Source organism: Nyctereutes procyonoides, unplaced genomic scaffold, assembly GCF_905146905.1.
Source record: "Nyctereutes procyonoides isolate TBG_1078 unplaced genomic scaffold, NYPRO_anot_genome, whole genome shotgun sequence".
In the NCBI taxonomy this organism is placed as follows: Eukaryota; Metazoa; Chordata; class Mammalia; order Carnivora; family Canidae; genus Nyctereutes; species Nyctereutes procyonoides.
Genome location: NW_026575146.1, coordinates 78,359,274 through 78,375,265, shown reverse-complemented (window position 1 = coordinate 78,375,265; position 15,992 = coordinate 78,359,274). Strand labels below are relative to the sequence as shown.

Genomic DNA, 15,992 nt, shown 5'->3' with positions numbered 1-15,992 from the left:
TGGTTTCCTTTTTTTTAACATTAAAGTTCTATGAGGTATTTGGTGCCTTATCTCGAGTCCTCGGGGGAGGGGGGCCCAGGGGGGAGACCTGGGGCACACTGCCCCTCCCTCCCTCCCACCCCCTTCCCAATATTTGGTTTCACAGCTGTAGTTAAAGCTTGGGATTTGGTTATTTTTCCCCTCCCAGGAAATTTTTTTTCTTGTTTTCTTTTCCCAGTTATGGGGGTCAGATGGGGAGGGTCCCCCTCACCCCCAGGCTGCACGTGGGGGGGGGGTCCCTCCACCAGTGTCAGGGCATCGGCCCCATCCCTGCCCCTGCTTCCTCCGCTCCTCTCTGCCCTGCTCCCCCAACACCAGGGGTGCGGGAGAGGTCCCCAGTGGCAGGAGTTGATGGGGAGGAAGCAGGACGAAGTGGGTGGTGGTGAGTCCTGGATTTTCTTTCCTTTTTTTCTTTTTTTTCCTTTTTTTTTTTTTTTTTTTTTGTGGGGGTTTTTTGGCTTTTTTTGTTTTTTTGTTTTTTGTTTTTTTTGTAGTTTTTTTGTTGTGTTTTGTTTTTTGGTCTAGAATCATAGTTTTTAGTCATCTCCACCATGCCTTCCATGCTGCCTGTCTTCTCGGAGGGGTTTTGGTCGTAATTCCTTTCACTTTGCTCTGCTCAAAAGTCCTTCCTATCTGTTCAGGAGCCCTTGGCCCCCTCGCCACCCTTGGGCTGGGGCCCAGGCCCTCTTGCCAATCCCTTCTCTTCGGAAATAAAAAAGGACAAACTCAGAGGTAGGGTAAGGGCAGGGAGTCGGTTCAGCGGAGATGCTTACATTCTGGCGAGGATGGGTCGACGGCAGGCCAGGCCCCATTGGTGCCAGGATGGGAGAGGCAGCCACTCCACCACTGCCCAGACAAGGCACCCCGAGACCCCCAAAACAACTGAGTCTCTGCTGTCTCCGTGGCCCAGCCCAACAGTTTCATTTCCCCGGGTGGGAGAAGGGAGACAAGAAAGAAAGAGAGAACGCTGAGACCTCGGGGCCCAGGGCAGGCGGCTGCCTCTCCTCGGAGTGTCCAGCCGGTTCCCAGGCTCCCAGGGGGGGCTTCCAGGGGGGCTCCGCCCAGCAGGGGTCAGGCCTCTGATTTCAATGGCTCTCGTCCTTCACAGCAACACTTTGGTTTGAGGAGAGACACAGAAAGACTGGAGACTGAGAGAGGTGAGAGAAGAGCCAAGAAGAGGGAGAGGCAGAAGCAGAGAGAGAACAGACTGGAAAGAACAGAAAAAGAAATGAGAGGAATCAAACCACCCGAAAGTTTGTTCGTTTTCCTTTGTCCATTCTTTTTGCTTTCTTATTCCTTTTTTTCCTGTTTTGTTTTGTTTTTGTTTTAAAGCTTTTTCAGTGGATTGGGGGGCAGGGAGCAGGGGGCTCTTCACCCCTGTCCCTGACCCCCTCTCTCAGCCCTGCCCACCCGCTTCCATCCACCCTGGCTGAGGGACAGGCCCTGCCCCAGCCTCCCCCTCCGGCTTTCCCGAAGACGACGTCCATGAGGTATTTGTGAAGAGAAAGAAGCGTCTGTCCTTCCATCCGCCTTGAGGACCAAGGGCCTGGACCACTGGCGCAGGGGCTTGGCTCCACCTCGCGGCTCCTTCTTATTCTTGAAGAGTCCTCGTCTTCTTTCCCTTAAATATATATATATCTATAAATTCTTTTTTCTAGTTTTAATTTATTGTTTGGTTTTTTGTTTTTGTTTTTTTGTTTTGTTTTGTTTTTTTTTTTTTTTGGTTCAAAACTTTGTTGGCCTCCACAATAGCAGGAGGGCAAAGTGGCTCCCAGCGGCGTCTCTCCTCTGTCTGTTGAGACGTGTCCAGGGCTGGGCAAACACGGGGTCCAGCCAAGACTCAAGGGAGGTCTCGTGGGAGTGGTGGCCACCACAGTGCCCTCTCGGATGGGGACCACAGGTCATGGCACTGTCCCCGCCACGTGGACCCTGATGGGGATATCACCTCGAGGAACCCCACCACTGGGGTGCGTGCGTGTGTACATGTGTGTGGGGTGGGGAGGGGGAAGAGGCATCTGCCAGTATCAGGGGCACAGGGTGGGAAGAGCGAGGTGAGTTCTCTTTTTGGTTTCTGGTCAATGTCAAAGAACGTGAAAGATCCCACGGATAGGCACTGGAATATGAATTTTTTTTTTCAGGGAAACTGACAGACGAGAATGGGAAAAAGACAACTTGAATGCCCTCACCTCATCCCTCTTGCCCGAAGCTTCCACCTTCCCCTGGGCTGGGGAAGGGAGTGGATTCCAGAGCAGAAGAGGGTGACGGGGTTGAGGGGGGAACGAACGTGTGAGAGCTAGAACTTTTCAAAACGGCCTAGCCCACCCTTCAGAGGGAAAAGGGGGAGGTACAAGGGGTGAAAAGTCATCCCAGGCCTGCCCCTGCACTCTCCCCTGGCTGGGGGAGGGAGGAGGTTAAAGCGAGACCCCCCTGCCCAAGTAGGGAGAGCTGGGGGCCAAGGGAGAGGGGGACACATGGTAGGGACACATTCTGTTGAGCGCAACGCTAAAAATTCTGTACATCCTTTGGATGAAGCTACTGAATATTTGGTGTAAGGTTGTTCACGCCCCTTCTCTTTCAACTTCTGGAAAAGAACATTTGGCGGGTGGTTCTGAGCCCACCCCGTTGGCCCCAGGCTGCTGTGCCCTGTCTTTGCTGGCCCAGGGCTAGGGGCTGGGGCTGGAGGCTGGCACATTCTCTTGCCTTCTCTGGCCCCCACTGGGGGAGACCAGGTTGGGGGTTGGCCCCCCAGCTAGGGACTCGGCGAGAGGTCCGCCCTGCCGAGGCTTCTCTGCCCCTGGCTGGGGTTCTTATTTGGTGTCATAGCGGTGAGGGTGAGCACACTGAGGTCTGGCTCGCAACTGGTTTTTGGTTTGGTTTTGTGGGGGATTTTTTTTGATTTTGGTTTTTGTTTTTCACCTCTGGTTCCTTTGGGGCAGCTGGTTTCTGTTGTGATTATTTTTGGTTTCTTTTTGTTGGTTGTTTTCTTTCATTTTCTTTCTTTCTCTCTTTTTTGTTTGTTTGGTTTTTTTTTTTTTTTTTTGGTTAGTTGGGTTTGTTTTGTTTTTTTGGTCTTTCCTTCCTTGTCACTCCGGCTCCAAGGACCCTCTGCGCCACCACTGCTGGCCTCCTCGCCCTCTTCTCAGGCGGGGGACTTAGGTGGGGGTCAGAGGAGTAGGAGGGGAGGCAAGGTGGGCCCTCACTCAGGCTTAGACCCTGCCTCGGGCCCCCCGGAGCCTCCAGGGGTCTGTGCTGCCGCCTCACTGCAAGTGGAGGACGAGGACGAAGACGACGAGGAGGACGAGGAGAGGCCCGGAGACTTGCTGGAGATGGAGGCCGCCACGGCTGCAGCGGCTGCGGAGACCAGGCCCACGCCAGGTGGGGCACTGAGCAGGGGCAGCCCAGCGTGGTTCAAGAAGAGTGGCGAGGTCACCAGGCCAGGGCTCCCTGGGGCCGCGCCGGCCGCCCCCAGCACCAGGTTCCCGCTGCCGTCAAGGCTGGTAAGGGGCAGGGTTCCACCAGAGGCCAGGGCTGGTGGGGAGAGAGAGAGGCTGGGCTGGGGGCACCTTCCAGCATCCTGCCCACAGTGCCCCCTGTCTTCCCATCTGTCCCACTGACCCCCATCAGCAGCCCTCACACCTTCCCCACAGGTGAGATGGGTATGAAGAGGCGAGCAATGCAGTGAGCGGGGGGCAGGATGGCATGGCTGGAGCAGCAATGAGGGGGGCTCGAGGCCCCAGGGGGCCAGGCTGGTGGCGATGGGAGTGACATGAGGCAGCACGCACCTTGGATAGTGGCCAAAGGGTTGTTGCTCATGAGGGCTGGACTCAGCCCGGAGCTCAACCCCACCATTGTGCTTCTGCAAGAGGCAAAGCAGAGGCGTTAGCAGGGGACCCGCTGGCAGCAGAACTGGGGCACAGCTCCCACCCAGGAAGCAGCAGCGACCCTGCTTCTCTCCTCACAGCCTCCCTAACTGCAGGTGTCCACTTACCCCGTGCTGGGGTTCAGGCCCGACAAGCCGATGGCCGAGTGGCTGCCTTGAGGGCTGGGATTTGTGCTGTTGGTGGTGGCCGGGGGTGGGGGAGTGACAGAGGGGATGGAATTGAGGGGGGGCGCGGCCCCGCCCCCGCCCCCACCCCCTCCGGCTGTCCGGCTGGGGTGGAGCGTCCCCACAGCTGAGGATAAGGTAGTAACTGCCAGAGAGAGATAGAAAGATAGAGACTTCAGCTTTCACTTGTCCTCCACCGAGGAACCCGAGGAACCCGGTGTCGGTGTGGACTGGGCTCACCTTCCCCCCCAGCTCGCGCCCTGCAGCATCTTCTCTGGAGGAACAGACTTAGGCCTCCCACCCGCTCTTCCCACAGCCTCGGTGACAGCGATCACGATAATCGCAGTAAGAGCAGTTGCCACTCACTGAGCCATGCCCTGTGTCCAAGTGCCCGGGTGCGCTCACACACAGCAGGAACCTTGCCCTGAACCCCTGCTCCGGGCGCCCAGAAGACTATGCCCCGTGGCTCCCTCTAGGAGCCAGGCAGGGGGTTGCGGCTGTGCCCGCCGAGGTGCACAGGGCTCAGAGCCCACACTTGGGTCAGACAGCCAGGGCAGCAATTTCCTGGCTGTTCAGTCCCATCTGTGCCCTTGGGCAAGTGCCTTCACCTCTCTGGTCTTCAGTTCCCTAATCTGGAAAAAGGTATAATAATAGAACCTATTTCATAAAGTGGTTGCGAGGATAAAATGAGTCATCAATATTCTCATTTCAAATGAGTTTAGATAGTGCCAGGCACACCCTTGTTACTTTATAAACTTCCACTTAATAACTCTTAATGTGAGAAAAATCAATATGATGTTTGTTTTCTATTCTTTTTTTTTTTTAAGTTTATTTAAGTTATCTCTATACCCTATGTAGGGCTCGAACTTACAACCCCAAGATCAGGAGCTGTATAGTCCACCAACTGAGCCAGCCAGACTCCAGTTTTCTATTATTCTTGTATATGGTGTTAAACATGCCTGTCCCAGGAGGGGGGCAAAGGGGGTTTGGTCTGTGTGTACACAGACATACACACTCTTGTATGTATATATTCCTGTATATAGCTTTTCTGTGTATTATATGTTCACAAAGATTTTATAAAAACTGAGGCTCAGAGAGGTAAAGTCACTTCTAGAGTTCACAGTTTATAAAAGCCAGGAACAGAACCTGAGTACATCAATGTTTAGCAAGCCCATGTTTTTCTCATATGAAATCATAAAGCAGATGAGAGCTGAGCTGCTCTGGCAGGAAGGGATGAGGCTGCCCTTTCCCCTCTGTGACCCCTGCCTCCCTCATCCCCAGGCTCAGCCTTGAGGCCCACAGGTGCCCTGAGCTACTAGAGAACCTCGGGCCTGTACTGTGTCCTCCCAACACCCCCTCACAGGCTCTTGCCCTCCCTGACCTGTTGTGCTCAGACTGCTGGAAGCTTGGGACAATGGCAAGGTCCCGGCACCCCCTTGGGGTGTGACCTGGGGAAAGAGAAAAGAAGGCATGGTGAGGCCACTTCCCAGCAGCCCCCATGACACTCCCTGTGGGTAAAAGCCCCAGTCATCTGCCCCAAGGCTGGGGGGAGAAGGGGCTTTGGGCACAAGGCTATGCTTGTATTATGCTATGGTTCTTTCCATCATATCTATCTTGACATTTACCCAAAGTGATCTCAAGCCACAGGTGGGAAGAAATAACTCCCAGTTGACAATGTTCCCCTACCTTTCTTCTGACACCATCCAGTTGCAGGTCTAAAGTGTGCGTGAGCGTGTGTGTGTATGTGTGTGTGTCTGCGCGGGGGGTGGGGATGAGGGTGGGGGATGGGTGTTATGATGATAAGGGATAGCTCTGCATCAGAGTGTTGGGATGTCATATTGCTTGACTTTCTGGGACCCTCCCCCACCAGCCTCCTTGGCCTCCCTGCCTCCAGTCTCATCCTTCCATCAGCTCCAGAAGCCTCATGTAATGGAACCCTGTCCCTCCCCAGCTCAAAACTCCTCCTTAGCTCCTCACTGCCCATGGTTCACGTTCAAGCTCCTCAGCATGTTACTTGAGAATCTGGCCCCTGCCCACCCCCTATACATATGTATTCCTGCTCCACCCTCATTAAAATGCACTGGAGTTCCTCAGTTTGGTCTCAGCACACTCGGGCTTTTAGACCATTGCACACAGCAGTCCCTTTGCCTATGCTTCAAGTGGCTGGCTACCTCTCCCTCATGCTTTATGACTCAGTTCAGATGGTCTCTTCTTCCTCCATACCAGGGGTGGGGGTGGGGGGTTCCTCTCTGCAGCGTCACAGCCTTTTGCACAAGAGATGCAATAAAGGGGTGTCCCAGTGTGTCTGATCCTGAGTGGGCTTGTGTGTAGCTGTGAACCTGAATGTACAACCAGGGACGTAATGCTGTCCCTGCCTGCATCTGTGTGTGTGGCTGTGAACCTTGTGTGTGTGTATGCGGGGGGGAGGGACAGTACCTCCATCCCCTACCTGGGATCCATCCCTGCGTGGCCCTGCCCTGTGACAACTATTTTTGGCTCTGTTGGTGTGTCTCTGTGTGTGCTTGAATCCCCCACATAAGACTACAGTTCCCTGGAAACTGTGTCCTTGTGTGACTGTGCTCCACCCATATGACAGCCTGTCCCCACCGGTGAGTCTCCCTGCCTCAGTGCTAGGCACTGTGAACAACCCAGTAGGCTGTGCTTCTTCGTAGACATGGCTGCCTACGGGCGTGGTGTTGCCATAGCTTTATGCCCCCCCACCACCCCTCAGAGGGGTTCCTGGTACCAGATGGGGGCTGTAGCTCGCCGGTTTCCCCGGGCTGGGCAACATGGGGGCTGCGCTGCAGGGGTTGATGCGTTTTTCCTTCTGGCGCCGGTTGCAGAACCAGACGCGGATCACTTCCTTCTCCATGTGCAGCTGCTCTGCGATCAGCAGGATCTCCTCTGAGGTAGGCTTCTGGTTCTGTGGGCAGAGGGGTGGTGAATCCCAGGTCCACACTAACACGCCCCCGCCCATCAGGGCTGCCCAGGAAGCCACGGCCTCACCGCTAGAAAACTCTTCTCTAAGGCGAAGCGGACATTTGTCTCAATGCTGGTCCTCTTCTTGCGTCTCCGGCCGGGGAGTCCGTCGAAGCCCAGGCTGGGGCTGCTCAGCTGGTTGGGGCTGGGCAGGCTTGAGTCCACAGACATAGTCTCTGTGCCCAGGAGGAGACAGGGGCATAAGAGGGCGCCTCCCGGGCCCACCACCCGCCTCCCGCCGTGGGAGCCCCAGGCCAGTCTCACCTGCGTCATTGAGCCACTTCTCCAGGAGGGGCTTGAGTTTGCACATGTTCTTGAAGCTCAGGTTGAGGGCCTCGAAACGGGAGATGGTCGTCTGGCTAAAGTCGTTGCCGTAGAGCTTGCCCATGGCCAGGCCCACGTCACCCTGGTCCAGTGGGGTGGGAATGGGGTCAGCGGTCAGGCCCTGCCTTTGGTGCCTGGCTCACCCGGGTGCACCCGCTAGCCACACCCCTGGCCCCGCCCACCCCCACCCCCACTGCGGCCGCGCCCCGCCCACCACCTGGCTAGGCCAGGTCACCCTCATGCCCACGCCCCGTGCTGCTGGGTGGCCCCAGACCTGTGTGAAGCCCAGCTTGATGCGGCGTTGCTTGAAGGTGCGGGCGAACTGCTCCAGCTCCTCCAGGTCACTGGGCTCCTCGGGGTGGGATGGTGGCTCCAAGCATTTGGGGGGCTGCGGGTGCGAGAGGTGCGGGTCGGGCAGCGTGGGGCGGGTCACGGCCTGGTAGGGTGGGCAGGGGGGGTGGGATGCAGGACCGAGCACCAGGACGGGGCTCAGCGATGGCTACGCACTCCTCCTTCCCCTTCCCTCCCAGCGGTCCCGCCTCTTCCTGCAGGCTCTTCTGTACCTGTCTCCGGGAGGCTGATGCGCACTCACTGCCCCGAATTCTCTCTCTGCACATTCCCTCCCAGCCTGCAAACTCCCAGAAGGAGCAGCCAGCTCCTTTCAACCAAGGACTTTTTTCCCTGGAGCTGGGGGCCATGGTTTTATCGTTCTCTCGGTCAGGGAATCAATGACTGGCTCTGCTACCGAATTGCTGGGAAACTTAGACAAATTTCTTAATCTCCCTGGGCCTCCGTTTCCCCCCTGCAGAATGGAAGCAATCATGGCTGCTCTGCCCACCCCATGGCTTGATGGGAGAATCCATTTAAAGGTTGCAAATAAAGTGAAAATATTTTTAAAAGTAGATGGGGAGGGTGACTGGGGGATTTACAAAGAATGAACCACTCTCTCTAGAATGCTTCATTTCCCTAAAAATATCTGAAACAGGTGGTGAGTGCAGCCACGTTGGTCACACAAGTCCTTGATCCATTATCCAAATGCTAGGGCCAGATGTGTTTTGGAATTCAGAAATTTTGTAGATTTTAGAAAGCCTACATGGGGCATGTATAAATAACATGACTCCCCCCATCAGGGTCAAGACATCACCCCATAATTGAACATATTAACAACTCTCAGAAAAGCACAAATATCACACAGAAGGGAGAAAGGAAAGTCATACTCCTTGCCTTAGGTCAAGACAAGTTTTGCAGCCAAATGACTTCTGGTTTCACATTACGAAAACAACTTGGTTTTCCAAGCATTTTGAATATCAGAATTCAGCTCAGACCCATATTAGTCTCTAAATTTTTTGGGTTTTCTGAAATAGTGCATCTATTTTTGAAAGGGCTGTTAAAAATAAGTGGGTAGGAGGGAATGTTGAAATCTGTAAAGAATCACGAAAGATTATTATTAAAATCTAGAACCCAGTCAGGAAACTGAAAGAAAGGCCAAGCCATAACTTATAGGTTTTTTGTGTGCTTATGCATGTGTGCATTTTTTGGGGGCAATGGGGGTCAGATCTAAATCTTTCTTCAGATTCTCAAAGGAGCCATGTGTCTGAAAGGGTTAAGAGCCACTGGCCTGCCTGACTCCCCTGGTTCTATAGAGAAAGAAGCTGAACCAGACAGGGAGAACAGCTTGTCCAAGGTCCTACAACAAATCTGTGGCAGAGCAGGGCTGGACCCCAGGTCTCCCCAACTCCTGTCCTGGCCTTTGTGGTCCTGAGGAGGGTCAAAGGGAGAGGAGACCCTTACCTTCCCACCCCCATTCACCCAGCCTGGCACACTCACTCTATGGACATTCTCACCTGTGTGGGCAGCCCGGCCCGGGGCTGGGAGGTCAGAAGAGCTCCCTGGGTTTGCTGAGGTAGCTGGAAGAGATTTGGCGTCGGTAGCAGGCCTGGGGAGACAAGAGGAATGCACGGGGTGAGGGGGGAGAGAGAGTTTTGTGGAGGCATCATCAGGGAGGCCATGGGGGTGGGGCTTACCTGGCTGACTCTGCTGGGCCTGTGGCAGCAGGAACTGAGCAGGTGGCTGGAGGTGGTGACCCGGTACAAGCACCAGCTGCTGAAGCTGGAGGAGCTGCTGTATGTCCTGGCAGGGAGGAGGACGGTCAGAAAGACAACCTGAGTCCTGGCCCAGCTCCTTCTGCATTGCTTGAGCCCTAAGGGGTTCCCCAGGGAGGGCAGTAAGGCATGGGGCACGGTCTCTGAATTACATCCAGAGCTAAGGGCGCCTAAGAGGCTTCTCCCAACCCTGGGGCTATCATAGCAACTATCTGGGCTGTCCCAGGAGGGCTCGCTCTTTATTTATCTTTCCTTTCTTGAAGAAATATTTGCCTTGTCTTAACATTCCCACAGAACAAATAGTATCGTTTAAAAATGTAAATCAGACCAAGTCTTCCCTTCTTTTAAAACCCTCAAGGCAAATGATACCATGGCTGGAATTAGCTTTAAAATACTCTGGCACAGTAAATTTGTTCAACCACTTTGGAAAGCTCTTTGGCACTGTTATGGCTTGATTGCGTCCTCCTCTCAAAAGATATGTAGGAATCCTAACCCTTAGAACCCTAGAGTGTGGCCTTATTTGGATATAGGGTCTTTGCAGAAGATCAGGTTAAAATTAAGTCATTAGGATGGGTCCTAATCCAATAAGACCAGTGTCCATTTAGTAAGGGGGGATTTGGACACACAACAAATGCATACAGAGGGAAGGCACTACCTAAAGAGAAGATGGCCAACCCTGCCAACACATTGGCTTTGGACATGTAGCCTCCAGAACTGTGAAATAATAAATTTCTGTTAAGAGAGTCAGCTTGTGGGACGCCTGGGTGGCTCAGCAGTTGAGCGTCTGCCTTCAGCTCAGGTGTGATCCCGGAATTATGGATAGAGTCCCACATCAGGCTCCCTGCAGGGAGCCTGCTTCTCCCTCTGCCTGTCTCTGCCTCTCTCTGTCTGTCTCTCATGAATGAAAAAATAAAATAAATCTTAAAAAAAAAAAAAGACAGCCAGTTTGTGGTTGGTTGTTACAGCAGCTCTAGAAAACATACACCTGCCTCATGACCCAGTGGTTCCACACCTGGGTATAAGCCACCATAAGTATGTGCATGTGTTCACCAAAAGACATGTACCAGAATGTTCACAGCAGAACCATTTGTAGTAAGCAAAACCTAAATAAAGCCCAAATACCCATCAAGAATTGAATGGGTAAGTGAATTGATTCACTAGAATGCTACAGCAATGAGAAGGGGCAGTCTACAATCAATCCGTAATGACACAGAGCAAAATAAACTTCCCAAACATGATACATGGAAGAAGCTAGACACCATAGAGAACATCCTATATGGTTCCATTTGCATTTTGGGAGGTAGAGGCTAGAAGGCATCCCAGGGGCTCCTGGGGGGCTGGCCATATTCAGTTCTTGATCTGGGTACTAGTTACATGGGTATGCTCAGTTTGTGAATGTCATTGATCTCTATACTTATAATTTGTGCACTTTTCAGTATTTGTTATACTTCAATGAAAAGTTTTTTTTTAAGATTTTATTTATTTATTCAGAGAGAGAGAGAGAGAGAGAGAGAGGCAGAGACACAGGCAGAGGGAGAAGCAGGAATCATACAGAGAGCCTGATGTGGGACTCCATCCAGGGTCTCCAGGATCACGCCCTGGGCTGCAGGTGGCCCTAAACTGCTGCGCCACTGGGGCTGCCCGAAAAAATATATATATTTTTTAAAGGAAATGAGGCAGGGAAAGAGGGAGAAGAAAAAATAATCCAGCCTTTCCAGCAAAAAAGTGAAGCATATACCCAGATGAAACAGGATTGACAAAAGGTTGGTATCTATTGAGCTTTGTGAAGGCATGTGCAGTTCCTTATATCATACTCTCTACTTTTAGGTTTGAACATTTCCGAAAGAAAAAGCAAAACCCCCTACACACGTGTGCACACACACACACACACACACACACACACACACACAAAAAAAAAACACAAACACTCTAATGGTTTCTCATAGCCACAATAATACAATCAAAACACCCTCACCTGCTCACTAAGGTCCTTTATACCAAAACCTTCCTGATCTCAACTCCTACTTCAGGCCTTTGCACATGCTATTCCCTCTACCAGGCAGTTCTAGTTCTTATTATCCTGCCTAGGCCCTTGTCACTCAGGTCTTCATGTAAAATCCCCTCTTCAAGGGTGTCTGGGTGGCTCAGTCAGTTAAGTATCTGATGCACTCAGGTCATGATTTCAGCTCAGGTCATGATCTCAGGGTCATGAGATTGAGCCCCACATCAGGCTCCATTTCCAGCTCCCTCTCCCTCTGCTCCTCCCTCTTGTGCTCACTCTCTCTAAAATAAATAAATAAATAAATAAATAAATAAATAAATAAATAAATAAATCCTTAAAAGAAAATTTCTCTCTCCCTCTGCCTCCCCACCCAGATACACATGCTCTCTCTCTTAAAAAAAAGAATCACTTCTTCAGAGATGGCCTCATTGACCATCTAATCTAAAGCAGCCACCACCACCCCTCCCTTTGTTATCTCCATTTCACCTCTTCTGTAAGACTTATCACCATCTCAAGGTAGGTATCTCTCTTTCTGTTTACTCTTTCACAGTGCATCTCTGTCACTGATATGTCAGCTCCACGACAGTGTGATCTTGATGGTTTTGGTCATTATTATAATCTCAGCATCTAGAATAGCATCTGGTACCCAGTAAGTGCTCCACATATATTTGTTGATTGAGCCAATACTGATGCTTCTTGATTTACTTAGCAACTTTTATGTACAATCGAAAGTTATGTTACTTGGAGTAACATTCTTTTTCCTTCCAGGAAATTGAGGGCAATGATACATGCCCCTCAATTCCTCCCAATGCTATCTTTATTCCAAAGACCAATTTAATGTCCCAGGAAATGAACAAGCTGAGGAAAAACATAAGCAAACTGACACAAAGGGTTCATTTCTTTAACATATAAAGAGTGATTACAAATCAATAAGAAAAAAAAAACTAACAATCCAATAGTAATCTGGCCAGCATAGGTCTGGCAACTGCCCAGCAAAAGAAATACAAACAGCTCTGAATTAAAAAACATTCAGATTCATTCACAAAAAGATAAACACAGCTATAACTGCACTGAGGTACTGTTTTTACCTATCTGATCGGCAAAGATGACAGTAGTGCAGAACACCCTCTGTTGGGGCATATGGGGAAAACAGTCTTTTTTTTTTAAGATTTTATTTATTTATTCATAGAGACAGAGAGAGAGAGAGAGAGAGAGAGAGAGGCAGAGACACAGGCAGAGGGAGAAGCAGGCTCCATGCCGGGAGCCCAACGTGGGACTCGATCCCAGGTCTCCAGGATCACACCCCAGATGCAGGTGGCACTAAACCGCTGCACCACTGGGGCTGCCCTGGGGAAAACAGTCTTGCATGTCACTCACTGCTAAGAAGATAATTTGGCAATGTGTGTCAGAATTACAAAGGCATATACCCTTTGACACAGCCATTTCACTTCTAGGAATTTATCTTAGAGATACATTCACACTTGTGCAAAATGATCTCTCTGGAATGATATTCCTAGCAGTGTGGAGTATTTTTAGCAAGAGTAGAAACAAGCTGGACGCACAGCAGTGGGGAATGGGTAAACGAATTAGGGTGGATCTTTATGATGGAATACTATACATTCACCAAAAAGAATGAGGACACTCTTTGTGTCCTGATATGGAACAATCTCTAAGATGTCCTGTTGAGTGGAGAGCTCAAGAGACAGAACAGTGGGTCTAATGTGCTGCTATTTGTGCTATTAAAAAAATACATATCTAGGGATGCCTGGGTGGCTCAGCAGTTGAGTGTCTGCCTTCAGCTCAGGATATGATCCTGGGGTTAGGGGATTGAGTCCTGCATTGGGATCCCTGCAGGAGTCTGCTTCTCCTTCTGCTTATGTCTCTGCCTCTCTCTGTGTGTCTCTCATTAATAAATAAATAAAATCTTTAAAAGATTAAAAATAAAAAAGTGTATCTAGGTATTTCCTGGGTTTGCATAGACTATACCTGGAAAACTATACCATAAACTAGCAACACTGTAAATCCTTCCATATCTCTTGAGTTTTGAACATTTACCTAGCCTAAATAAATAAAGATTCCCACCCCCACCTACCCAACTGAACAGTCACTTCTGCCCAACATCCCTGTTTTTCCAGCTATTTGTGTTTTGACTGCAAAGGCCTCTGCTTTCTCTCTGTGCCTCAGAAAGTGGACAGAGTACCCAGATGCTCCTGACCTCTCACTTCTTCACTCTAGCTGCTAACCATCTAAGAATGCAGCTTAAGGGATTTGAAGCCCCAACACTCTATCCTTCGAAACTGTCCGTTCTGCCTTTTCTGAGACTCCTCCACCTGATAACTCACATAGAGGTGTCCCTTCCAGATGAGGCCTGGCCACAACATGAGCAAAGCTTAGAATTCAGCCCCCTACCCTTTATAACGGACTCTTCCAAGTCCCCATACCTAATTTTGATCCCATAACTTTGTCTTCTTTTTCTCTAAAAGGACCTGCAAATTGTATAAACATCAGGCCCCACAAAACTGAACCCATCCTGCTCTACACTGCATTTCTCGCAATGCAGTGCATTTGTTTATGTACAATTTTTCCTCTTGCTATACTGTAACTCTCGGGGGCAGAGGCCATGTGTTATTCTTGTATCCCTAACCCTCAACACAGTCTGGTCAGCCCCCATTAAATGCCCACTGACCTGAATCAAAGAATAAAGCCAGAAATAAAGTCTTATTACCAATGTTCTTCTGACTAGCTTGGTAATGAAAATATCTGTTAACCACTGTCTCTCCCTAGTGTGACTCTCAGTGAAAATCCCCCTTCCTCCCCAGAAGCCTAAAAGAGAGGTGTCTACAGATTTCTGTCTGAATCAGCAGGGAGAGGAAAAGAGTGGGGGAAGTGCATCCCAGTTTGTAGGGGGGGTCTCATGGAGAGAAGTCCAAATGAAAAACCCAACCACACCCCCATTCACTGTCACTGAGACCAGAAACTTAGAGGTCAGTCCCAATACCTTCCATCCCATCCAACATATCTGCAAGCCCTAACAAAAATGTTCTCAATGTTTCTGTGCTCTGTCTGAATTATTTAGTGTCTGACAAAACTTACTGCCCCCTTCTCAGAGTTTTAAAAAAATGAGTAAAATAGATACAATTTCCTATGAAATCAACTATATATGGAAAAAAAATCATCCAACATCTTGAATTGTGATAATAATCTATGGGTTTCTTTATTAGCACATTAAATAATAAGATCAAGCAATATGTCTGATTACTACTGTAATTTCAAAGCAATGATGAGTGAAAACAATATTTTGAGGTCTCTGTGTATAGAAATATCTCTGATTCCATTTGTGACAAAGTCCCACTGATGCTACTGTGGTCTGTTGCCTATTCATAATAGAAAGACATGTAACATTTTCAGTTGGAGGATAGTAAAAATTGAGACATATTTTTTTCCCATCCAAGTTCACGGACTCCCCTGAATTCTATCACAGACCCCTCCAAGGGGTTCCTGTTCTGAAATGTTGATCTAACCATAAAACCTCCACTAGTTTCCATCACATTTGTAACACAATTCAACTCCTTGCCATGGCCCTGCATGACCTGGCCTTCCTCATCAACCAGGCCAAACTCCCTAACTCGGAGCCAATCACACTGGTCCTCTTCCTGTTATTGAACCCAGAAAAGGTCCCCACTTCAGGGCCTTTGCACATGCTGTTGCCCTCCCTCTTCTTGATCTGCACATGACTGGCCCTGCCTCATCATTCAAGTCTGTATAAAACACCCCCTCCTGAGAGAGGCCTCCCCTGGCTATCCGCTCTGATGAGGAGTCTTCCTCTTCTCAATCTCTATTACATTATACCCTTTTCTTTTCTTCATTGCAATTATCAGCTATGAGTAGGTGCCAGCTCTGTGAGGGCACAGACTTGTTTGCCTTATTTCTCACTGTATCCCCCATGCAAAAAGGTGCCGGGGCATGGTGGATGTTCACTACCTGTGTGCTGACTAACGAAATTACATAATGAGAGAAAGGAGATTCCGGGTGCTATGCTGGCTCAGGACTGGGGTTAACCAGTAGGAGGCCCCATTTCTCCATAGGCTACAGGCAACGAGCAATCTGAAGCCACTTGGGGGCGCGTTAGGACCAAGTCAAGATGGTAGAGAAGTTAGAGGAAGTGGAGACACTGGGGAAGGGCCCCTGGCCAGAATATTTAGTGGATCATCTGCTCTGTCCCTAACCTGTGAGAAAAACTATCCCAGAGGGCTTAGCACACCCCACTAAAGCTGAGAAGGGAAGAGACCATTTCTTGTTAGTTGCTGTATTCCAACCACCCCCGCCCCAGTGCAGGCACCCAGCAGGCAACTAGTGAATGAATTGAATGAATCAATGAATGAATTTCCGATGAATGAATGAGTAAAACCTAGGACTGATTAGTGGTGTTTCAGAGCGGAGGGGCTCCATTTTGCAGTAGCTGGGATCCTGGCCAGAGTGGGGCAGAAAGACTGACACTCAG

General features: G+C 50.2%; 1 protein-coding gene across 6 annotated transcripts in view; it reads right to left on the bottom strand.

Annotated features, from left to right (window-relative positions):
• Nucleotides 1-1,692: 1,692 nt before the first annotated feature.
• POU2F2 (POU class 2 homeobox 2) overlaps nt 1,693-15,992 on the bottom strand; it is a 32,083-nt gene continuing 17,783 nt past the window's right edge. For 2 of the 6 annotated variants that reach the window (XM_055310785.1, XM_055310789.1), the window contains 10 exons: nt 9,412-9,517; nt 9,232-9,323; nt 7,662-7,775; nt 7,328-7,469; nt 7,091-7,239; nt 6,831-7,007; nt 5,466-5,532; nt 4,028-4,229; nt 3,822-3,895; nt 1,693-3,567 (listed from right to left, as the gene is read on the bottom strand). In XM_055310785.1, the coding sequence (XP_055166760.1) occupies nt 3,236-3,567; nt 3,822-3,895; nt 4,028-4,229; nt 5,466-5,532; nt 6,831-7,007; nt 7,091-7,239; nt 7,328-7,469; nt 7,662-7,775; nt 9,232-9,323; nt 9,412-9,517 (1,455 nt within the window). In that variant the 3' untranslated portion in view covers nt 1,693-3,235. Of the gene's footprint in view, nt 3,568-3,821; nt 3,896-4,023; nt 4,230-5,465; nt 5,533-6,830; nt 7,008-7,090; nt 7,240-7,327; nt 7,470-7,661; nt 7,824-9,231; nt 9,324-9,411; nt 9,518-15,992 lie in introns of those variants that run through there. The other 4 variants (XM_055310788.1, XM_055310786.1, XM_055310787.1 and 1 more) reach the window with 4 other exon arrangements.